The sequence below is a fragment of the Diospyros lotus genome, chromosome 7 (genome assembly GCF_014633365.1).
Source record: "Diospyros lotus cultivar Yz01 chromosome 7, ASM1463336v1, whole genome shotgun sequence".
In the NCBI taxonomy this organism is placed as follows: domain Eukaryota; kingdom Viridiplantae; phylum Streptophyta; class Magnoliopsida; order Ericales; family Ebenaceae; genus Diospyros; species Diospyros lotus.
In genome coordinates this window covers 1212140-1236895 of record NC_068344.1, presented here as the reverse complement: position 1 = coordinate 1236895, position 24756 = coordinate 1212140, and the positions used below count along the sequence as shown (strand labels likewise).

At 32.1% G+C, this 24756-nt stretch overlaps 3 protein-coding genes and 2 non-coding genes across 6 annotated transcripts; 1 reads left to right on the top strand and 4 right to left on the bottom strand.

Moving 5' to 3' along the window:
- Positions 1–5891: 5891 nt before the first annotated feature.
- On the bottom strand, positions 5892–6650 carry LOC127806333 (agamous-like MADS-box protein AGL80). The gene has a single exon (XM_052343557.1). The coding sequence runs from the start codon at positions 6648–6650 to the stop codon at positions 5892–5894; it is 759 nt and encodes a 252-aa protein (XP_052199517.1).
- Positions 6651–9568: 2918 nt separating this feature from the next.
- TRNAS-AGA (transfer RNA serine (anticodon AGA)) lies at positions 9569–9650 on the bottom strand. Its single transcript has one exon. It is a non-coding gene; the product is annotated as a tRNA-Ser (tRNA).
- Positions 9651–12460: 2810 nt separating this feature from the next.
- On the top strand, positions 12461–13219 carry LOC127806332 (agamous-like MADS-box protein AGL80). Its single transcript, XM_052343556.1, has one exon. It carries the CDS (start codon positions 12461–12463, stop codon positions 13217–13219), a length of 759 nt encoding a protein of 252 aa, XP_052199516.1.
- Positions 13220–14961: 1742 nt separating this feature from the next.
- On the bottom strand, positions 14962–15043 carry TRNAS-AGA (transfer RNA serine (anticodon AGA)). Its single transcript has one exon. It is a non-coding gene; the product is annotated as a tRNA-Ser (tRNA).
- A 2238-nt stretch (positions 15044–17281) lies between these two features.
- On the bottom strand, positions 17282–21795 carry LOC127806280 (uncharacterized). Of its 2 annotated transcripts, none has more exons than XM_052343478.1 (8): positions 21434–21795; positions 20786–20855; positions 20434–20489; positions 20157–20232; positions 19967–20003; positions 18097–18211; positions 17709–17985; positions 17282–17585 (listed from the first exon to the last, which is right to left on the bottom strand). In XM_052343478.1, the coding sequence occupies exons 1-7, from the start codon at positions 21721–21723 to the stop codon at positions 17739–17741; spliced, it is 891 nt and encodes a 296-aa protein (XP_052199438.1). In that variant the 5' UTR covers positions 21724–21795; the 3' UTR covers positions 17282–17585; positions 17709–17738. The 2 variants fall into 2 exon arrangements, with proteins under 2 accessions (XP_052199438.1, XP_052199439.1); XM_052343479.1 differs by having other exon boundaries at positions 17282–17554.
- Between the last annotated feature and the right edge of the window lie 2961 nt (positions 21796–24756).

Sequence of the window (24756 nt, the reverse complement as noted above, 5' to 3'; positions counted from 1 at the left end):
TATCGGAAGGCCTGTGGGTGACCTCACTCGTGCCCCTAACTGGTTTATTTATCAGTAGATCTCCCAAAATTAATTATACCTAAAACACTTACCTATATAAATGAATTTATTATTATATCTTAATAACAACACTATCAAAACAACAACATATTCAGTCTTTATCCTATTATGTAGGGTCAGCTACATGAATTCTAGATTTTTATGTATTTCTGTCTTTTGTCACATCTTCATTTAGGTCCATACACTTCATATCAAACTTTAATGTCTCTCCCAAAATCCTCTTGGATCTGTCTCTACCTTTTTTTTGACTAATTATTCCATTTCATCAACTCTCATCACAAAAGCGTCTCTTGGTCTCCTTCTCACATGATCAAACCATCTTAATCTATCAAACCAAGTAGGAGGCACAATGCATAGTACCCACAAGGAGCCACCCCCACATGAGGATGAAACTCTCACATTGCGACTGTCATGACTCGAACCTGCATCCTTGTCTGCAATCTGCTACCTGACTGTCATCTGTGCTACGCTCGTAGGGGCCCTTAAGGTGAGGGACTTCACCTTTTGCAGACAAGAATGAATGGAAATTATTGGATTATATAATTAGTATATATCTTACCGTTATTTAAGCATATATATATATATATATGCCACCCTGCATGCCCTGCGTAGCTAGCTAGCATCAATTGCTCATTGGCATTGCTTCGCAAGTTTCCCAAACTTGCCTTAAAAGTCTTTTAACAATCTTGTAAGTTAAAGTGGCCTTTTTCCCTTCTTTGTTAATTAGCAAAACAGTATGGCTGTACTGGCTAGCCGTGGGGACGGCTTAACACATATATAGGCAGCAGCCTCCACTTGATTAAGCAAACTCAGGTGGTCCAGCACCTCTGCTCACTCATACTTACTTTTTAATTTTAATTGTCCCCCTCTTCTACTACGTACTTGCCTCTTTATGCCATCTCTTATCAGTAACTATTAACTAGCTGTTGGTGTTGAATCCCGGGGAAAGTTAAAAGTATCCCCCATTATGTTTGAGAGCGACGCCTTCCACGTGTCTGATCGAGCTAGGTAGCGACTGACATGGCGTGCATGAGATGGTTCCAAGTGGAATTCTCTCGCGAAAAGGGAAGAAAGAAAGGCATCTGGTTTGGTCTTGCTGCTGGATTTGCATTCCACATCAGGTAGAGCCAACTTTTTGAGCATTTTTATAGATAGCAAACAATACCCTTTGACTCATGTGGATGGGTTAAAGCAATTTTGAGGGCAGAAAGGGATCAGAAGGAGGTAGAGATCGATTCAGCTGGTCATTCGCGTCATCAATGAGCTCAACTCCTCAATGTTAATTTGTTGTCTTCTTTCTGCAATATCATATGTCTCATGCCCCCCACCCAATTTTGTGTACTAGAGGGGAAAGTGTTCTAGTGCCTGGATGCACAGATCTACCTTGTTTTGTTGGCACAAAAATATATACAAGGAAAGAAACTGTGTTGTTTAATTAAAGAGATCAAGCTAAAGTTGATGTGATTCCTACAGTTGAATTGATTGACCTTGCATATCAAAAACCATTTCTTAAATTTGCTTGCTTAACTCTCTGGAAAGCCTTGATCAATCAATTTTTGATGAGCTTTCAAAGGGGTGTCTGTTTAGCTTTTTGTCATATTAATTAGTACAGTACTCTATATATAATATATGTCTTACTTTGGGGGAATTATATAACTATAAAGTCCTAAAGGGTGGATCAACAAGGACTGCCACTAAGCATTCGTAAGTGGATTGAATTTGCATCCCAACCTTTGTCTTTCTCAACTAGTGGTGATTAGATCTTGTGCTGTTACACGATATATATGTATGTATGGTGGTTATTTAATTAATTAAACTTATAGAGAATCTTCTCTACCGCTAAACAATATCAGATTCTTTTTTCTGTGATGGAGGAGCCAACAAGCAAGTGGAATATAATGAATAATAGCATTGACATTCTTATATACCCACATAATTATAATTATATATAGTTTATGGAGGTCAGAAATCAATCAATAATGGTGGATATAATTAAGCATAATCAGGGTCTTTTGGCAAGCACTTCATGTAACCCTGGCTGGCTTTTTTTACGGCGAATGGGTCAAATTGCAGGATTAGAGATAGAGCAGCAATTAATTTCCATGGCCATGTAGAATTATTCTTAAGAAGTATAGTTGAGTCTGCAGGATACACTAGTAGTTTGTTAGTTTGTTTGCCTTGTGGTTTTTGGTTTGCCTGTAGTTTCCTTTTGTTGTGTTTAGTTGTATTGTTGTTTTGATGTTTGCTTGGGGGCATCCCCCAGCTTATTCTGTGTTAATTCTATTTCTGTGAAATCAAAATTTTCATTTACAGAAAAAAAAAAAAAAAAAAAACTCATCTTATGATCATCAGAACATAGATATATATAGTTAATATTTTATATATATCTATAGATGAGTTTTATATCTATAAATAAATACCCAATACTTTGAAATTATGATATCAATTTTATCATAGTAATATCCTTTCTATTTGCCTGTGATTTTTTTTAATTTACATTTTTCACATAAATTTTTTTTAAGGAATTTTGACAAATTTTTATTTTAAAATCTTCCAGAGGTTGTATTCATTATATCTAAGGCAAGTGCTAGTAGATCATTTAAAATGGACTTGAAATGTTTTCTAATATTTAGATACATATCTTATATCTATATTTGGTAATTTCACCCAGAATTTGTTCTCATTTTTTTATTATATCCACCTTTCCTAACATGCTTAGCTTTCTTGGAAAGACCATGCTTTCTTCTTTTTAAGGCAATCTTTCTTGAACAATCATTCACTATTCTAGAAAAGCTATACTTTCTTTTTTCTTATTTGTTTTAGGTGTGAAGGGATGAGTTTAATGTTAGAAAATTTAGATATGAGCAAATAGAAGAATACATGTTGACGAAATTTAAATTTTTATCTTGGGCCACTTGTTAAATCTTTGATGTATAGGATGTCGAATTGACACACTTGAAATCACTTTTGATCCAAAAATGTTTCGAGAGAAGAAACAAAAAAAATATAAATTTTTTTGATTAAATCTAAATTCACACTCATTGATTTAGGGTTTGTGTTCTTATTTATAGAACACTATATAGAAACCTTAAGTGCTATTGGGCCAACCTTAATGTGATAGCATAAAGCCTGATTCAATTATTAATAATGAAATAATTCTATTCATAATATAATTATTTAATTATTTTTATTTATCTAATAAATAAATATGCCAAAATTAGTAATTTATCCTTCTTCTCTTTAAAAGTGATTTCTTATTGGGTGAAACTTTCTGACTTTACAATTAAATTAACAACGAGAATAATTAATTATTAATTCTCGTAAATTATGAGTAACATCTAGCAATATATCATGATTATCCAATTTAATATGAAACGAGTATAGAGAACATTTTACTATGATACCATGTAATGTAATATGATTTTTCTATCATCTTATATTCCGACAAAATACTAGATCATGGACAGCAGGTCAAATCCCTTAATCTCGTCATATAACCAAATATGAAATCAATCTTGATTAATATGACACAACTTATGGAACACACATTCTATCGTCATATTATCTCGACTAAGAATTCATCGTTAAGTGATTATTGGACCGTATAGTATATCCTCATTGCAAACTTCGAGATGATAAATTTCATGTCTGATGCACACATACCTCATACACTACTGAATTAGGCACATAGATACGTATAATCATTCTTAATTAGAACAATCATATAGTATTGCTGATATTCTAATCCACCAATGCACATATATTTGTCATCTCATGCCTAAGAACTAGCTGCACATACACACCTAACATTATATTTTAATCCACCAATGCACATATATTTGTCATCTTAGGTCTAAGAACTAGTTGCACATTCACACCTAACATTAAATCATTGACCCATAAAGAAGAACCCATGTGATTCAATGTTAATAGTTTCATTCAATAAACTCATTTCTATAACGATCACCCACTCATATGTTCATTTTATATCTCATATAGAATGGTACAAAACTCATCAACATTATCTTTCAGTATCTCATACTAAACAAGGAGAAAGACGATGTGTTATCTTTTACGAGTTACTACTATCCAAGTTAGAAACTTTATGATTAGAAATTTGTTAATAGTATAACAAACCGTAAATTAACCATTACTCATATTCTTAACACTTAAGAATGATATTATCTCCTTATTATACTAATAAATATATATATTCAATTTAAATTATATTACAATTTAAATAAAAACATAAATTTATTATTTAAATAATATTTAAAGAATTATAAGATCAAATTCCTTTTATATCACTACAATAGATCTTGAGAGCTTATATTCAACATTTAAGAGGAACTATAAGATAACAAAACGTGTAGATTTTAATGACAATTCCAAATTATCTATTTGGTTGAGCCCATTAATTACCTTTAACATGTGAATAGTGTGGCACATCTAAAGCAAGTGCACCTATTGAGCACTTGCATATACCATATTACAAGAATCACAATCATTGATAAAAAAAAAAATAACTCCCTTTATTGACCTTCAAATTTTGACAATCTTCATAATATTTGGTTAAATTATAAACTTGGTGGAAATGCTATCACTATATATATAAGGTAAAACATTCAATGGAAATCAACCTACCTAACACTTGTAAATATCTATTATAATAATCACAATCATTGATCAAAAAATAGCTCCCTTTTTGACTTTCATATTTTGGTAATCTCCATAATATTTCAAATATTACTAGAAGAGTGGCCTGTATGTGCTATGTACGTGCATATTAAAAAAATAAAAAAATTAAAATTAAATTCATTGGATACACTTGATATAATATAATTTTTACCTTTTTAAGCAAAATTTTAAAAAGTAAGATTTAGTTTAACAGTAAATATCGAGGGCATTTTGGTGTTACGAAACAATGTCAATAAAGTGCATTCCTAAAGTAACTTTTTATATTTTTATTTAAAAAACAAAAATTTGATCTCATGACCTTACAAATATAAAATATTTATTTTAACTATTTTACTAACTTTAACCTTCATTTAAAATTTTTCTTTAAAAAGAAATATAAAAACTAGATAACAATTACTAATTGTTACCTAATAAATCTTTCTTTAAAATATTTTATTTTTTATTTGCACATATATAGCACAGTCCACACTTCCAATGATATTATAAGTATTGATAATTATCCCATTTAAACCATGATACTCATCCTCCTCTTAATGTAAATTAATCTCTCACTCTCTCCCTCTTTGTACACATTATATATATATATATATATTGTGTATGTGCATGTGCATGTGCAGAGTTTGTGCTATATTTTCGCACATTTCTCACCTATAAACTCTATTTAAACCTAGCAGAATACTACCCAAATCTCATATAATACGTCACATGAACTTAAGATTTTTAATAATTTTTACCTTCAAAACACAACTCGAGTGGTTGGATAAACAATATGTTAGTGTCAATCAGGTGAGTTGCAAGTTCGATTCTCATCTTGCATAAGGGTCAACGACTCAACCTATGATTAACTCTCCTAACGTAATCAAGAACATAAACATCAGAGGCTGCATGTACAAGTACGACCATCCCAAAATTTTTAATTCCCATTTGGCTCTTACCCTCCCAAAGTTGTGACCTTAGGTACATTACTTGCTACTATTGTAAATTGGCCTATATTTAGAATTTGTTATACGATTCACATATCATCCATCCAATAATTCAACCCTTCCATGTTATATATTACAAAAAAACTTGGGCATTTTTGTTCTATGTTTACTAAAATACATACTAAAATTTGCAAACAAAACAGCATGCATTTAAGGAAATTTAGGAGGAGCTGGAAACACTGGATGATCAGGTGGCAAATCATTGTCTTCCTTGTTTCCAACCCCACTTCCACTTGTGCCAACAACATTCTCAGATGGCGGCGGCGGCGGCGGCTGTTGAGACTCGTTATCTCCACCACTTGGACCAGCATTAATGCTTTCGAGCTGGTGACCAAATGTCTCCATAAACCACTGATTGTCCATCAACATTTGCTGTATGGACTGTGGGAAAGGCGGCATCGGGAACTGTTGGGGCAGTGTCGGAGCTTGTTGAGGTGACGCATGCACCTCCTTGTGCCCCACAAGCTTCAACTTCTCATCCATCAACAAAACTAGATTATCCAACCCCTCTATTGTATACGGATCAAGATTTGATGTACCTTCAAAGATCCGATTCAACATCTCTTGAGCTTCTTCCGCGTTATTTTTCTTTCTACCTCTATTAATTGCGTCAACTTCTTTAATGGCAACCTCAAAGAGGTAGCTTTCATGGTTCTCCATTTTTTGTGTTTGTTTAGTCGGTGACATCATCATCAGTAATCTGTCAAACATTGGTTTGACAGTTTCCTCAGAAGGCCAAACCGTCCGTTGGGCCTCATCTTGGCTGGTGAGAACAAAGCCAACTTCTGCATCACACAAAGAGGATAACTCCTTAGCTTTCTTGGAGAAACCTTCTTTTCTTCTCTTCAAGGTAGCCTTTCTCGCAGAGTCATTCACTATCCATGCAAGCTCTAACTTCTTTCTCGGCATTTTGCTTCTGGGTAAAAAGGAAAAGGAATATTGAGAGAGAATTGTGAGACAATAGGAGGAGTTTCAGAGAGCACTTTGAGCCAATTGTGTTGCAAAAAACAAGCAATTCCTGCAGTGCTATTTATACTGCTTTTAGAGGGTGTTTGTTGTAGAGTTTAATGAGGGAATTCCAAATTATAACATGCACATGATGATGGTGTGATGGAGAATTCCAAAGTCGTCTAGTTGGTTGAGCAAATGGTGTGGTTTAGAATTCCAAAGTTATCTAGTTGGTGAGTGCATTAATTATCAAAATTCTCCACCAAATTTCACACCCTTTTATTGACCTCTACATTTTGGCAAGATCCTTAAAATTTGATAAAATGAGAATGATTGAAAATGTTTCGTCATATTTTGTAATCTCCGTAATATTTTGTCAAATTATGATTATCGTTGGAATGTTATTGTCCTATAAGAAAATGTTACGAAAAAGATTTTGTAATTTAAAATATTTACATTTCAAACTTAAGTCATTTTAATGAATGCCCTCTTTATATGTATTTCAAGTCATTTCATTTTGTGGGTCTAAATCCACCATGTGTTTGAACTCAAATCTAAATGATTCCAACAATAATATATCCAATTAGGAATTTGAAATTTTAAATAAAAAATGAAATGGTCAAGGACATATATGATAGCACATTCTAGAAATAATTTGTTATTTTTTTTGAAATTTATGCAATAGCATATAACGAAATTAACGGTGATAAAGTTTATGCTATTAGGTTAGGTATCGTATATGTACTTGAGTCCTATTAAAATATAAATACGACATAACACACAATATCATAAATGCCAAATACTTAAATTCGAATACGATAAATTTATTCTACGAGAATTTAACACGACAGAATAACTCACTTAACTAATAGATTCTTTTAGAACAAATTAATAAAACAAGATGTACATTAACTCCGTTTAATCAATGAATATAATACGACATAACATGGACAATCTCTTTAATAACTTAATTATTTTAAAGTTAGTTACATTTATTTTAACCCAACGAATTGTCTAATAAAATAAATAAACGACGACAAAGGGAATATATGTAAAACTAAGTTCACTCGTTAAATTGTAAAATTCAGATAATATTTAACAACAAAAATAAAGAAAATAGTTAGAATAATATGTTATGTTCATCCAAAAGAATGAAATTTGGTACATCAATGTTTTTTGCCAAAATACAACAATCTATTTTTTTTTTGGTGGGAGAATACAATTGATGCGTGGTTGATCGCGGTCGTCTCGCTCAGGCCTCGTGAGCATTTTGAGAGTTTTGTCACCAACACACGTTGAGAGTCTCGTCACCAATGCGCTGTAAGTCTCGTCACCGTGTGCTGAGAGCTTGATGAACAAGTGGGTCTGATAGGTCTAGTGATCTGGTGGGATCACGAACAAGTGGATCTGATGGGTCTGGTGATCTGGTGGGTCTGATGATCTAGTGGGTCTGGTGATTTGGTGGCCCAAGATAACCGAGTGGCCCAAGATAACCGAATGACCAAGGATAACCGAGTGCCCCAAGATAACCAAGTGGCCCTTGATAACCGAGTGGCCTGCAAAACAAGAGCACCGTTAGGGCACAAATGGGGGTCCCCACACAAACCCTCCAATGCCTAAGTCAGCTCTCAAGAGCAAAAGTGTGAAATTGTGTTGAAGGGTCTAAGAGTGTGTACCTTGTGCCGGGAACGTGGCCTCCTATTTATAGCAGAAGAGAAAGGGAGATGTGTGGCAATCGCGACAAGAATCTCGCGGCCCGTTTCGATGATTTCGTGGCCCATCTGAGAGGGAAAATAGGAAAGATTAGCCCAAGCCCACTCGGTCATGACCGAGTGCGTCTTCTTCCCCTTGGCCTCGATGCCTTCTTTGGGCTTTTTTCTTGGTTCGATCTTGAGTAGTTCTCATGCCTAAACTTCATGCCTGATTTATATCTTGATGTAGCTTGAATCTCTCAAAACTCAAAACATGAAATTTGTAGATAATTCTCTTATCTTTCATAGAACTTTGAATCACCTCAATTGAAGCTCATATGAGAGAGTTATGCCCAAAAAACCAAAGTAATATCGTACCAACTCGGTCATGACTGAGTGGGTCTTCATTCCCTTGGATTTGAGGGTCTCTTTTTGCCTTTTGTCTTGGTTCGGATCCATCTTCGCTCCAATACTTGACTTTGAGCCTTAATAATGCGGGTGCATCAACTTAGAGTCCAATTTCAACCTTGATGTGGTTGGGATCTCTCAAAACTCAAAACACGAAATTATAGATAATTCTCTTGGATTTCTATAGGATTTTGAATCACCTTACTTAGTCATGACCGAAGTAATGTCACACCCACTCTGGTCATGACCGAGTGGGTTCTCCCTACTTGGCCTTGGCTTAACCTCTTACTCCTTCGGCTTGTTTCCTTGACCTCTTGCAACCCATTGGCCCTTTGGACTTCATGTTCATGTCTCGCGACTCTTTTAGGTCTTGTGACTTTCAAGTTTACAGGGCATATCAATCATAAATGCCAAATACTTAAGCTCGAACACGACAAATTTATTCTACGAGAATTTGACACAATAGAATAGCTCGTTTAACTAATAAATTCTTTTATAATGAATTAAAAAAACAAGATGTACATTAACTCCGTTTAATCAATGAACATAATACGACAAAATATTTAATAACTTAATTATATTAAAAGTTAGTTACATTTATTTTAACCCAACAAATTATCTAATAAAATAAATAAACGACGACAAATGGAATATATGTAAAACTAAGTTCACTCGTTAAGTTGTAAAATTCAGATAATATTTAACAACAAAAATAAAGAAAATAGTTAGTATCATATGTTATGTTCATCCAAAAGGATGAAATTTGATGTTAAAAAGACACGTGGTCGGCAGGATTCGAACCTGCGCGGGCGAAGCCCACATGATTTCTAGTCATGCCCGATAACCACTCCGGCACGACCACAATTGCTTTGTTTGGCTGTTAATATTTCAAATTAATTAGTGATATTTCCAATAAAGGACTTTGAAGACTAAGAGTACACAAAAATAAATTTCTTCATCCACATAAATAATTCATTCGTGACCCGCTATGATGCATGGATACATCTCGAGGGTGTCATTTTGATATTTTTAAAATAATTGGGACATCAAGAAACACTAAAAAAATGTTTCTGGGTCATTTTTATAATTTTAAAAACATATCGAATCGTTTCGTAATATTAAGAAAATATTGAAAATGTGTTTTCGTTTACAAAAATATTAGGAAGATAAAAAATTATATTTTTAACTATATTTATTTTTATATTAAATAACTATTTTTATATTTTTTTATATTAAAATTATATTTATGAAAAGACCCTTGTATTTTTTTTATTTACGCATTTCCTCATTTTTTTGAAGAATATCGTTTCTCTTTTTAATTTTCATATAATCTAAGTAACCCGTCAACAATTGAAGGTACAATCTAACTAATTATAACGTTATTCTACAAATGAAATTAAAAGATAAAATCTAACTAGTGTTTTAATTTTATAACAACTATAAAACTTATTATTTATTATTTTCAATTTTTAACTTTATGTTAATTCTACAATGATAAATTTTAAATAATTAATACCCTTTTGAGGTATTATTGTATTAATGTTTGCTATTATACTCAGACTACATCTATTACTTTAGTAAGTAGAATCCCATTAAAGATTTTGAAATTCTCTATAAATATTTTAGGTTACAAACCACGACCCTTTTACACTAACTAAGCAAACCTTACTAGTTATTCTAGCACAACCGTTACGAAAGTTTAGAATACAATAAAAACAATGAGAATAATGACTCTCACAAGCACATCGCGCTCTCTAAGATAACAAGCTAATACAAGATTTTTAAAAATAATTTACAATGAGAGAAATAGTTTTGATTGAAAATGAGAGTGAAAAATGAAACACTAGAGTGTTTTAATTGTATACATTTATCATAGAAAATGAGTAATTATCACAATATTTTTTATGAAAATAATTAAATACTCTTAACTTTTTTATAAAAAAATATGTATGGTACAAGTATTTAAAGTTTATTTCTATGAAATTCATTTTCTAAGCAGGTGAGGTGATTTTGTTTTCTAGACAAATATTATCTAGAATTAAATTCTAAATAATGGGGGTGAAAAGTGGAGCGAAATTCCAATTCCATAGAATTCTAATTCTCACTCCACCTCTCTAGGAATTTCAATTCTCACCCCATTCTTAGGAATTCCAATTCCTTGATTTTAAAAAAAAATCTTCACTTTTTAAACTAAGATGGAATTTGAAATCCATGGAATTAAAAAATATTTGATAGAATTTCTTGAAATTTAGATGAAAAATGAATTTCACCCTCATTTTCTACCCTTATCTTATAATTTTAAATAATTTTATTTGAAATTTATAATTTAAAATATTTGCATTTAAAATTTAGTAATTTTAACGAACACCTCTTTAGAATGATTTTAATGAAAAGAAGTCCAATTTTAAATTTTAAATTTCAAATAACAAATAAAATGGTCAAAGACATATCTATACTATTTTTTTTTTAGGTATATTAGTATAGTAGTGACATGTGCTACAAACGTGCTTGTTAAAAAAATAAAAAATAAATAAAAATAAAAATTTATTGAGTACACTTTATAGTTATAATATAATTTTTACTTTTTCAGTCAAAATTTTAAATGAAATAAGATTTTATTTAATGGTAAATGCGAAATTATAAGTTGATTATATTTTGATGTCACGAGGTTAAATCATCTTAACAACTTTTTTACTTTCTTAAAACAAAAGTTACATTAAGGGTGTATTGTTGGTTTGCTCGTTAACATTCTTTGGTTGGTGGGAATCCCCATCTCTACTGCAATATCTTTTTACGCTCAGCAGTGATGTTATATATTTAGGTAGCGTTTGTTTAAATGAGAAAGATAATTTATCTGTAGAATTCAATAATTTATTTGAAGGGAGGAGAAAAATAAATTTATTAGAAAAGTCCAAAATAAGAAGTCATATAATTTTTTTTAGATAAATATAATAAAAAATACTTTTATCTGAGATGCTTTTTATATCCTACTTTCTTTTATCTATATCTTAATTAACAAACACTATTTTAGTGAATATAGAACACATTAGATATATTATTGTTGGAATCATTTAAATTTGAGTTCAAATGCATGGTAGATTTAGAACCACAAAATCAAATGAATTGAAATACATACAAAGAAAGGCATTCATTAAAATGGCTTAAGAGTTTTAAATGCAAATGTTTTAAATTACAAAATATTTTCTGTAACATTTCCTCATATGGTAATAAATAACATTTCAATGAAAATTATAATTTAACAAAATATTACAGAGATTACCAAATATTATGGAGATTGTTAGCATCTATAGAGGTCAATAAAGGAGGATTCTGATAATTAATGCGTTCACCAACTAGATAACTTTGGAATTCTAAACCACACTATTCGCTCAATCAACTAAATAACTTTGGAATTTTGAATCACACCATCTGTTCAACCAATTAGATAACTTTGGAATTCTTTACCACAGGTAATTAATTAATGCACTCAACCAAATATATAATTTGGAATTCTGTCATTAAAATCTACACTTAACATCCTTTAAAAGCAGTATAAATAGCACTATGGACATGCTCTGTCTGCACACAATTGGCTTAGAGTACTCTCTAGAACTTGTTCTATTGTCTCATAATTCTGTCTCCACCTTGCTCCTTTTTACCTAGAAAACCAAAATGGTTATGAAGAAAGTAGAGCTTGCATGGATAGTGAATAACCCTGCTAGAAAGGCTGCCTTAAAAAGAAGGAAACATGGTCTCTCCAAGAAAGCTAAGGAGTTATCCTCTTTGTGTGATGCAGAAGTTGGCTTTGTTCTCACTAGCCAAGATGATGGCCTACGGACGGTTTGGCCTTCAGAAGAAGCCGTCAAACTACTGTTTGACAGGTTTGAGATGTTGCCACCCACTGAACAAACCCAAAAGATGGAGAACCAAGAAAGGTACCTCTTTCAGATTGCTATTAAAGAAGTTGACAAAATTAATAGAGGTAGAAAGAAAAATAATGGGGAAGAAGCTCAAGAGATGCTGAATCGAATCTGTGAAGGTACATCAAATCTTGATCCATTTACAGAAGAGGGGTTGGATAATTTGGTTTTGTTGATGGATGAAAAGTTGGAGCTTGTGGGGTATAAGGAGGTAGACGACGCCGCATCGCTCCAACAAGCTCCAACACTACTGCCTCATGAGCAGTTCTCGTTGCCGCCTCTTCCACAGTCCATACAACAGATGCTAATGGACAATGAATGGTTTATGGAGACATTTGGTCACGAGCTCGAAAGCCTTGCTGGTCCAAGTGGTGGAAACAACGAGCCCTTAATTGGCAGCCGTCGCTACCGCCGCTGCCTGAGAATGTTGCTGGCACAGGTGGGGTTGGAAACAAGGAGGACAATGATTTGCCGGTGGCACCTGATCCAGTGTTTCGAATCAAGCTCCTGAATTTTCCTTAAATGCTATTTTGTATGCAATAGTTTTAAGTATTTTGGTAAACACAGAACCATATGGCACATGTTTTTTATTGGATAATATGGAATGGTTGAATCATTAAATAGATGATATGGGAATTAAATAACAAATTCTAAATATAAGTCAATTTACAATACTAGCAAGCAACCAATGCACCCAAGGTCGCAACTTAGGGAGAGTAAGGCTGAATGGGGAATTAAATATCTTGAGTTTAAGCCATGTGTTGTATGAGATTTGGGTAGTATTTTGTTATGTTTAAGTAGGGTTTAATGGTAAAGGAACGAGAAAAAAATAGCACAATTTATGCGTACACATACAATATATAGAGAGAGAATATATATAGTGAGAGAGAGAAGGGAAAAGAAAGAAAGAGAGAGATCAATTTACAACAAGAGAATGCACACGAGGGGATAGCTCGGAAAGAGTTTGATTTGTAAGAGGGGTAATAAATTTTGAGATTTGAGTAATGTATTTGGTTATGAATGATCAATGCTTTATAGACACAATAGGTTTTTAGTGACAAAAATATAATAGAAATGGTATTTTGACATTGTTGAGTGACACTTTATATTAATAAGAAAAAATCCATAATCGTCTACATAAACAAGTCGGGACATACTCCGCTAGGAAACAAGAAACAAAGCAACCCACTCACAAAAAAAATAAACAAAATGAAAACTAATGCAGCCTCAAACCATGAAAGGCAAAGGGGATGTATTTATGCAATAGTGTAGAACGAAACTAATAGTGACAAAATTTATGTTATTTGGTCATGTACATATATGTATTTGAGTCCTATCAAGTTATAGCCAAATCAATATTTTTGTCCATGTATTTTTATATTTTTTTGTTTGGCTAATTAAATTTTTTATTATTTCAATTATACCTCAAAATTTAATTTTTAAGTCAATTTAACCATTATACTTTGACTTTTTTTTATGTAACAATATGAATTTTTCGTTGATTTGATTACACTCCTACACATATATTTTTAAATCAAATTAACTCTTGTACTTTCATGTGCCAAAAAAAAATAAAATGAGAGGATAAACTACACGTTATACTTTATTTACGTCAAAGTTATACTTTATTTACGTCAAAATATAAAAGTTAAATTGATTCGAAAATAGAAGTCTAGAACTTAATTGAAATAATAAAAAATTTAAGTTGTCACACAAAAAAATAGTCAAAGTATAAGGGTTAAATTGATTAAAAAATAATAGTTCAAGGGTGTAATAGAAATAATAAAAAAGTTCAAATAATCATATGAGAAAAGCTTGAAAGTAAAAGAGTAAAAATATAAATTTGGTCGTCAAACTATAAATATAACATAACACAACATCATAAATACCAATTAATACCTAAACTCGAACACGACAAATTTATTCTACGAGAATATAACACGACAAAATAGCTTGCTTAACTAATAGATTCTTTTAAAACTAATTAATAACATTAGATGTACATTAACTTCGATTAATCAATGAATATAGTACGACATGACACGAATAACCTCTTTAATAACTTAATTATTTTAAACCTTAGTTACATTTATTCTAACACAACAACCTATCTAATAAAATAAGACAAATGGAATATATGTAAAACTAAGTTCACTCATTAAATTGTAAAATTCAGATAATATTTAACAACAAAAATAAAGAAAATAGGTAGTATCATATGTTATGTTCATCCAAAAATAAACAAAACAGACACGTGGTCGGCAGGATTCGAACCTGCGCGGGCAGAGCCCACATGATTTCTAGTCATGCCCGATAACCACTCCGGCACGACCACCGATGGAGCTAAAGCTAGTACTTATAAAATGTGTTCTCTAAATTGTTATCAAAGTTAATTGAACCAAGTTTAGTTAAATTCAGACTTGACTCATCAAATTGGGTTTTATTTGGTCTCAGTGCCTGACTGCGATTTTGTTCACCCCTTTCACTGCTTTTTTGTGAGGGTGAAAAATAACGGAATGATATGAGGATAATATTTTATTGTCGTTCCATTATTTTTCACCCTCACAAAAACAATGAGAGTGATGGTTACCCCTGTTAAAGGGGATGAACAAAATCGCACTCGGTGCTCGCTCGTCAGAAGGTATTAAAGTTTGATAATTTATATTAAATAAATATATTAATATATTTATAAACAAAATTATTCGCTAACTTTTAATCGAACTTATAAATTTTCACAAACATGTAATCGAATATCTTCGTTAAGTTTAATGAATCAAATTTTATTGAGTTTAAACTTATCTGATTTACAAATCAAAATTTAAAATTAGACTTAATCTCAATTTATTTATCTTAACAAATGAATTTAAATAAACTTTTATCGAGACAAACATTGATCTGCTCACGAACAATTCAACTTATTTATGACCTGTAATAATTTTGTATAAACTGTGTGTGTATTTATTTGTTGATTTATTCCTGTATTGATTTTAATAATTATGATTGTTAAAATTAATATGAGAGTATATTAAATATTTTACTCATAAAACTTTCAATTTTGATGTGAAATTTGGATATTTAATATGTTTATATATTTTTGTAATTTTAACAAAGTTATTATACTAAAGGCATTTTAAGTAATAATAACAAATAAAACTTAAATTTTAAATTTATTAAGGTGCAATCGGTGCATTTTACATACAGATAAAATATATATTTATTACATCTTACTTTTAACATCTAAACAATCTAATTGATTAATTAAATATTTCAAATCATGATAAATTTATTATCAATTAATTAAATTATTTAGATACTAAAAATAAGTGTAATAAATTTATTTTACCTAAAAATAAAGTGTGTTTATCACATTTTATACACGACGAACTTTGAAGTTATTGAAAATCTCTTAAGAAGGGTTTCAATTGACATGAAACAAGAATTTTTATGACCGAATTCAAATTCTTCACTCATTTATATCCGTGACAATTTCTTACTTCCCACCTATCATCAACAAAATCGACAATTAATAGTCGGATTAACAATACAAATATTTATAAAAAGGATAATGAGTGTCACACAATTTTATATCGGATACCCTAATTGAGCAACTCTTTAGCGAAAAAATATTAAAATATATTCTAACATCATGATTTGAAATATAAATGCAATTGAAATATTTTTAAATATTTATTGATTATATTCATCAACCAAATAAAGCATTAATTATAAATCTCCTAAAAGATCTCATAAGATTTGGTTTGATCAAAAGTCTATTTCTAGATTGAAATTCTATTGTCATATAAACTAAGATTGCATTTGAATAGATGAATTTGAAATATTTACATTTTAAATTATGTTATTCTAATAAACACCATTTTAATACTTATGTATATCAAATCATTTAATTTCTTAGGTCCAAAATTTAAATGCTTTTAACAATAACGTATCCAAATAATGGATTTGATATTTCATTTTCAAATGATAAATAAAATAGTCGAATGATTATATCCAAACACAAACTAGGAGATATTTAAGTCTTTTGTGATTTATTTAGATTTTATTAAGGTAGCGTTTATTAAAGTGAATAACATAAAGTTATATTAATATAAAATTAGAATGATCAAAATAAAACTGTAAACTATTCTAAGATTTTTATTAAACTATTTGTTAAATTTTTTGGAATGCACAAAAAGACACGTGCGTTATTTTTTCTTATTTGTAAGAACCAAGATAAATTTATATAAAAAAAGAAAGATAAATTTATCTTAAAAAAACTCAAATAAGAAGTCACGTAACTTCTTTTTAAAAAATCGTCAGATAAATTTAACAAATACAATAAAAAATATTTGTATTTAAAATACTTTTCATATCTTATTTTTTTCAATCTATATCTTGATTAATAAACATTACTTAAAAAATATTTTTTGAATATGAATTTACCTAATAGTGTAGAATGAAACTAGGTGTGACAAATTTTGCGCTATCATATTTTGTATGTGCCATATCAAACTATATATATAAATATAATAGAAGAAGCATGAATGAATGTCAAATTCCTATAAACCCAAGCCCAACAAAGAAAAGACAAATATTTTCACTACGAAGAAATGGTAACAATACAAAGTCTTAGATTTTTTAGACTCAGAATATTCCCATACACTCTAAAAAAAATCACATTTGGGTTTTTCCCCAAATGATCTGAGCGAGGTCAAATTCTGATAACGGACTCAAATCTAAGAATCAAAACACATTTAACACATATTCATTCAATCGTTGGTTACACCATAGTTTCCTGCATCACTATCATCAGTTGGCTACTTTCAGTTGAAGATTTGTCATCTTTTTCCTGGTTGGCAAGAACAGACCAAGCCCAATGACTGCTTTATTTGGAGAACTCTTCTAGTCAATAACTAACCAAGAAGATGCATTTCTACTCCAAGATTAAACAGACGTAAAGACCACAAGAAACATATCAAGTGTGGGATACTCCGGTAACTTACCCTAGTCTATTTGAGAGATCGTCAGTAACTTCAGAGCTCATCGCGAATCCTATGTTCAAGCGGTACAACCACCTCGGGAGCAGCGTCGTCGCGGCGTCCAACGAGGTTTACGCCATCTCTATCACGTCTTAGTTCAACAACGTTTGCTGCTTGTCCAGCCATGCCAGCCTTCAGAGCGGCAGTAACTTTCCTCTGTAACTTGAGTATCCCCATGCGCTTCGAAACAACATAAAGAACCACACAGGAGAACAACAGAAATCCAACGGCAAGTATCAACCTGCCCAGCAAAAGCTCAGCTTGAAACTTGCTTTGTAGAGATCGTGAATCATTATGAGGAAGAGGAGCGGGAAAGAGAGAGAGGGTTGTAATGCTTCTTTCCACTCCATACCTGTCGAGGACATCCTGACGTTGCATGTTTGAGAGTAGGTTTCTGGTTCGCATGAGCAACGAGCGGTGTCCCTTGTATTCACTTTCAGCCTTCCTCAGTACTCCAGTTGATTCCTCTGCAGTATTCACGCGTAAATTGTCATCTAGAGTCGTCTAGTACCCACTTCTCAAAGAAATGCAGAGGAGAAGGCTAAAATTTTCAACTTTGCAACTACTAGTTTTCTGACAAAATATCACTCCCTCACACTTCAAGGAGCGATCATCTATCAGAACTGATGCTATAGGACTCACATATGACAAACCTAAACAAAAAGAAAATGATAAATCAAGTAATTAAGCATATGATTTAACCGACATGATGAACCTATTTACCAAACATATAGCTCACATGTCAATATATAATTTTACAAAGCAAAAATGGTTTCCCTTAGTTGATGATAGGTAAATTTGAAGGACCAGATTACATACATGGCTAGAAGCTGAATGCCGAGACTCAAGTATTCCATGAATTTAGCCAAAAGCAATCATCAAGTCAATGACCAAAAAGTGGCAGGCTAAGGATTTAGGCTTAATTCAGACCCTATCTAGCAGGGACAGCTCAATCAAACTAAACTGATCCAGCTCAGTCAGAAATGGGCTTTGGAAGGCCCACAGTTTTTTACCTGCAAAATTGAGCTCAAATGACAAAAGGGGAAAATTTGTCCTTTAGAACTTATTTGATTAGGGCAGTAATTCAGGCCCCTGGCAATCAGACCCTCTCCAAATTTGACCTAATGGAAGTTATGTTATTGGTATCCCTGACATAGTTGAGTTTATATAAAAAAAAAGGCACCAATGAATATGGTTAAAAACAATAAGAAACTATGTGAAGCAGTTTTTTCTTTATACAATTTTTTGAACAGCCCCAACATCCTTTTTTAAGCTGGGTGGCAAGATGTACAGGGGTAGTTGGAGAGGAAATATTGATGGCAATCAAGACCTGATTTCATAAAAGGTGCTCAACACCATGCTAATTGCTCTTCTTCATTCAATTATAGCAAGTTAGCAATCTCAGGAACATATTGAATAGTTAGTATAATTGGTTTCAACTGACATGAAACAAGAATTTACATGATCAGGAACTAGGACCATATGGATATTTACAAGAGCCAGGGAGAGGAACATTGATGTCAAACTAACAGGAACCCAGATGTTTCAGGTTTACATTGGTAGATGCAAATGATATTGCAATGAGCAGAGGTAATTTAGACATTCAGGCATGTACATGTATTTCCATAATAATTAATTTCAATGATGTGGAGCAATCATGCTAGTCTTGTATGAAGTGAGATTCTTTCTCATATTGGCATCTTCCTTTGGCTACATGTTACGAAAGAATGGGATCAGCTAAATTCCCAAAAAAAGAAAAACACACACACCAAGCATTAATCCCAGTAAATGGGACAGGCTCCATGGATTCAAGCTTGCAATTCTCTTTAACCATGACAATTCATAACACAGTCGGGAAAAGCTGGGCAATTGGCCCAAAGAATAATGAACAAACCAGCACAATTAGTTACGAACAATTGGCCATTTATTCCATCACTTCATACTGATCAGATTCATTGCAGGGAAAATTAAAAGCCTTCCCTACTTCTTCTGGTTGTGGTACTGGTACCATAATTTTTATGATTCCTGAAATATCTAACTGTTTTCCCTCCAAAAACATCATTTGCATACAAAAAACTTGCAGGTGGGTGCTATAAAGTAACCCTTAAAAGTGCAAGAGAAGACCACCAAAACAAATCCAGCAGAAGCATTGGCATTTTTACATGTTACGGCAGATTTATGTGGCTTCTGAATCAGAACACAAGAAGTAAAAAAAATCATACCAACAGTCGCAAGTGTGCTTGCACTTCTTTCAACCTCCTACAAGAGATAACAGCAGTAACTAAAAATTAAAACAGTTGGATGTCCAAGAATAAATCTAATAAAGCCATCCAACTTTCATGTGTTATCTATCTATATATATATATATATATATATATAGAGAGAGAGAGAGAGAGAAGCACTGATGATAACCTGAACCATCAGTTGACGAGTTCTCCGAAGGCTTTCAGTGATGCTTTCTGCAGCTTGTGTCATTCCAGCTTTTGTCCTAATCAGCAATTAGCAATCAACATTCTCCACCGTGCATTTATCAACAAGAAGAAAGATAAAAATACAGATGTCCCATCCATGTTGATAAAGGAGTTGGTCATTCACTTCTACAACTACCATGCTATGACAATGTGATTCGAGACATTTATAGATGAGTAAAATGAAATACATTTGCTAAAGCCAACACAGCAGCACATACTGTAAATTGCGCCGACGAATTGTGGACTCTTCTCCTCCTCCCAAAAGACGTTCTCTCTGCAATTAATACAACCATTAATATCAACCCACACTGCACCATACAAATTTTCTAAAACAGGCATCACATAGAGGCAAAATTTCAGTGAATCTCAAGTACTCGGGCATAAATACATATGCATACATATGCACGTATTGCTTCAAATTAAACCATAACTACCACCAAAAAGGAGAAAACGTATATTACTGATAAAGTTAAATAATCAGCTACCAACTTCATAAGATCAACTTAATTGCAATTGATTATACGTTAAACGCACTAAACCAGTAAACATTTGACAAAGGTGGTTGATTACCTCTTCCTGAGCTGTTTTCCTCATGTTAGCCTTTGCTTGCAAATTAGCATTTCTCAAACTCACCCGCAAACTGAATAAACAGATTACAACAATAAGGAAAAAGAAAGAGCACTCCTATTCCGAGACGTACATAACTATTTAACTCATTTGGCAGTCCAGAAAATGCAGGAAAAGGAGAAACAATAAGTTCATCCCAGATCTTCAGTTAACCGATCCCATGTAAAATCTTGAACTTCCTCTAATTCAATTCCGGAAAATACGGCCAAATATTCCTTCCTTTTTCTAAAAACATTTACTTAACAACTTGTCAGGTAGGTGACATCACTTGTTAGGATCAAATCTCGCACAATCACATAAAGATGTCAGGAGAAAAATATATGGTGTTTCAACCTCAATCATGCCTACATCCACGATCTCATGACAATTGGATAATCCACTCAATGTATGTTACAAAAACTACATTGAGTGGAGCGATCGAAAGTGGACATTGAGGCTGAACCACATCTTAATTTCTGTTTTCTCTTTCTATTGATTTCTGTATATGATTGTGCATGATCTCATCTTGACAAATGATGTCAGAACTACTCTAACAACTCACACAAACAATTGATGCCTAGATAGAGAGAGAGAGAGAGAGAGGGTGCGTACGTTTGGATTTGGGTTTTCCAGGATCCGAGCAAGGACTGGGCGGCCTGAATTTCATCGTCCGTGGGTAGCTGAGGGGCGAGAAGATCGAGATTGAACTGCAACGCCTTGAGTATAGCGAGGTCGTCTTGTGCGATCCCATTCAATCTGGGAAGCGAATTCTTCTGCTCAACAGTGGGCGTTCCCGTGGATTTACCGTACTCTTCGATCGACTTGATCGTCTCTTTGATTCTTCCGCACGCCTCGTCCCAATCCTTCTTCGCCTTCTCCACGGCCACCACAACTTCGTCCATCTCAACGATGTTCCGTTTCCGTTTGTTTGTTTGGGAGGCGAGAAAACGCTCGGGAAAACGAGCAGCAGCTTCCACGCATTCCAATTTGTTTTTCAGTTTCCAGAGAACCACATCCTATCAGCAGCGTGGCGTACAACTCTGGCATGCTTCAAGGAGTTGTACACTGGAGTCGTCACTAGCCAAAACTAGAAAAGCAAAAGGTGAATTCCTATTTTGCTTAATTTAATGAGTTTTAATTGACAATTAAATATAAATTTATCTTTATTTAAAATTTTTAGCTAAAAAATGAAAAACAATTTTTAATATGCATTCAATAACTATATGATTTTTTATAATTAAATATTATTTTTGTAATATTTTTTATTTTTATAATATAAAAATGTATTTTTATTAATTAATTATTTTTATTATTTCATTTCATTAAAATAACGGCATACCAAATATAATAATAAAATGTAATAGTGATTCTATTTGGTTTTCATTCCCATTCTGATACTTTTTTCATTTTTCATTCAAAATATTTCCATCTAACTAACGACTTATTTGAAAGCATACATTTTCAGCATTCCATTCCATTCCAAAATTTTGAAATGGGAACAATAAAATTGGTGTTTATGTTTAAAATTTATTTTTAAAATTTAAAAATACATTTATGAAATAAATTCTCAACGATTTTCATTCCTTCCATTCTTATCTTTACATTTCAACACTATCATCTTTTTTTCTCTTATTTAAGAATTGAGAACCCATTTTCATCGTCGATCAATGCATGACAGAAGACACTATATCAGTTCTAGTAAAGTCAAGTAATCATTATGTTCTTACAACAATGTTTTGTGAACAAAACCAAATTATGCAATTGCGACCACCGAAGTTTATCAAATTTGGTTGATTTTTAGTGATATCAACCAATTATAACCTCTAGTCCCAATGAACCCCTTGAAATCTAGTCATCCTTCCAATAAGTGCCACTAGATCCAACCATTCTTGAGTAACATCGATCGTCCTCAAGTGAATTCAAAGAACGATAATTAAAGCGAACTTAAACATTACAAATTCAATTACAATCAAAGCAAAGTCAATCATTCATTATTTAGTTTCGACAATAAACTCACCAAATTCACATAACGATCACTTAGGATGCATTTGATAGACATAGAAAATGAGGGTGGAATTCATTTTTCATCTAAATTCTAGAAAATTCTATCAAACAGCTTTTTAATTCAATGGAATTCGAATTTCATTTTAGTTCAAAAAATGAATATTTTCTTTTAAATCAAGGAATTGGAATTCATAGGGGTTGGGGTGAGAATTAAAATTTCATGGAATTGAAATTCCACCCTCATTTTCCAACTCTATCAAACGCACCCTTAGCATGAGTGGGTATTCTAATAACTTAAGGCTCCAATGAGTTTTTTTTTACAAGTTGTAGCTGAAAATTGTAATTTGAATGATTGTAGCTCAAATAATTGTTTTTAAATATACTTAAAACTAATAATAAGGCCAAGTTGGGTCAAGTATAGCTTATGTTCTAGTGGAAATAAAGTTAGGTCAAATCACAATTGAACCATGGCACAATGGGTTGCTACATTATAAAGAAATAAGGTTACTTCTCTATTTACAACTTAAACTTTTAACTTGATGATTAGTATTTGTATGATTCAAATGATATTGGCCTTCTAATTTTTCTTTGTATTTTTTTTCTCTATTTTCTCTTTCCTCTTATCCCATTTCAGTCTCTTCTATTGTAACGTCCCATTTTTTCGAGCGTTAAATAATTTAGGAATTTTAGAATTTTTTTTTTTCAATATAAACAATTTCCCGACAATCTCGTCTTACCTTCCCAACATACTAAATAAGAATCAATAAGTCAAAATAGGTAATCATCATAAATGCGAAAGTTTAAAATCAAAACCTAATATGATACATAATTGAATTCACTTAATCATAACATAAGAATCTGTACCATCATATCATTAAATATTTAAATACATGGAGATTTATCTGTACAATCTAATGATTTCTCAGAAATACATAAAATCATAACAATTATACATGATCATCAATATAATAATATATCATTAATCCTCATGAGGAAGCAAATACCGAGACAACTCGCCAAACCTATCGGTCACGTCATCACTTGACGTTATGTTTCAATCATCTCCTTGCCATATCTACAAGTCCTAACTGGAATGTTTGAATGTTCTAGAGGGCATAACCCGATTAAAAGATGAATCTTCTAGTGATGGTTTAGAAACATGATACATGAATACATTATGCAATAATATAAACAATCATATGCCCCAGTGTAACTTCTCTGGCCCACCAGTCCGGCACGGAACCTTAGGCAAAATCTCGACCTCCTTTTCAGGATAATGCTAACGTTGTTCCATCATTTTCTATTGGGGAATTACGGCTACACTATCGGGCAACATCTCAATTCCATGCACGAGTATCAATATGCCAATAATATCGTGTAATACAAAAATCATGACTTTCCATTCAATATGACAAAATGATCATAACTTTAATAAATATCATGCATAATGAAGCAATCATGTCATATATAGGTTCTTGGGACAAAACCACTCACCTCACCACAAAATTCGAAATACCTCAAAAAACGTGCATCACCTCAGTTTGCGTGCCAACCTAAAAAATAAAGCAAATCGTCAAGATCATTGGCCAAATCACTTCCTAGCCAATCATTTCAAAGGAAAAATCAATAATCTAATTTGTTCACACTTTCTTATTTTTTCTCTATTTTTTATAGTCATAATTTCTTCCAAAATCCAAATAAATACTAATCAAGTAATTTATTGAATTTGTCTTCATGAAAATTCCTAAAATAACATTTCTAACATCCATAAAGTTTCTGGGAATTTTATTAAACCTCTTCCTATTTTTTTCTAATTAAATTTCCTTTCAAAAATTCAAAATAATTATTTTCTCATACAATTTCCCAAATAAAAATTAATAAAAACAAACTATTCATTTTTTCTGTATTTATGGACATTTTTCCAGAATTTT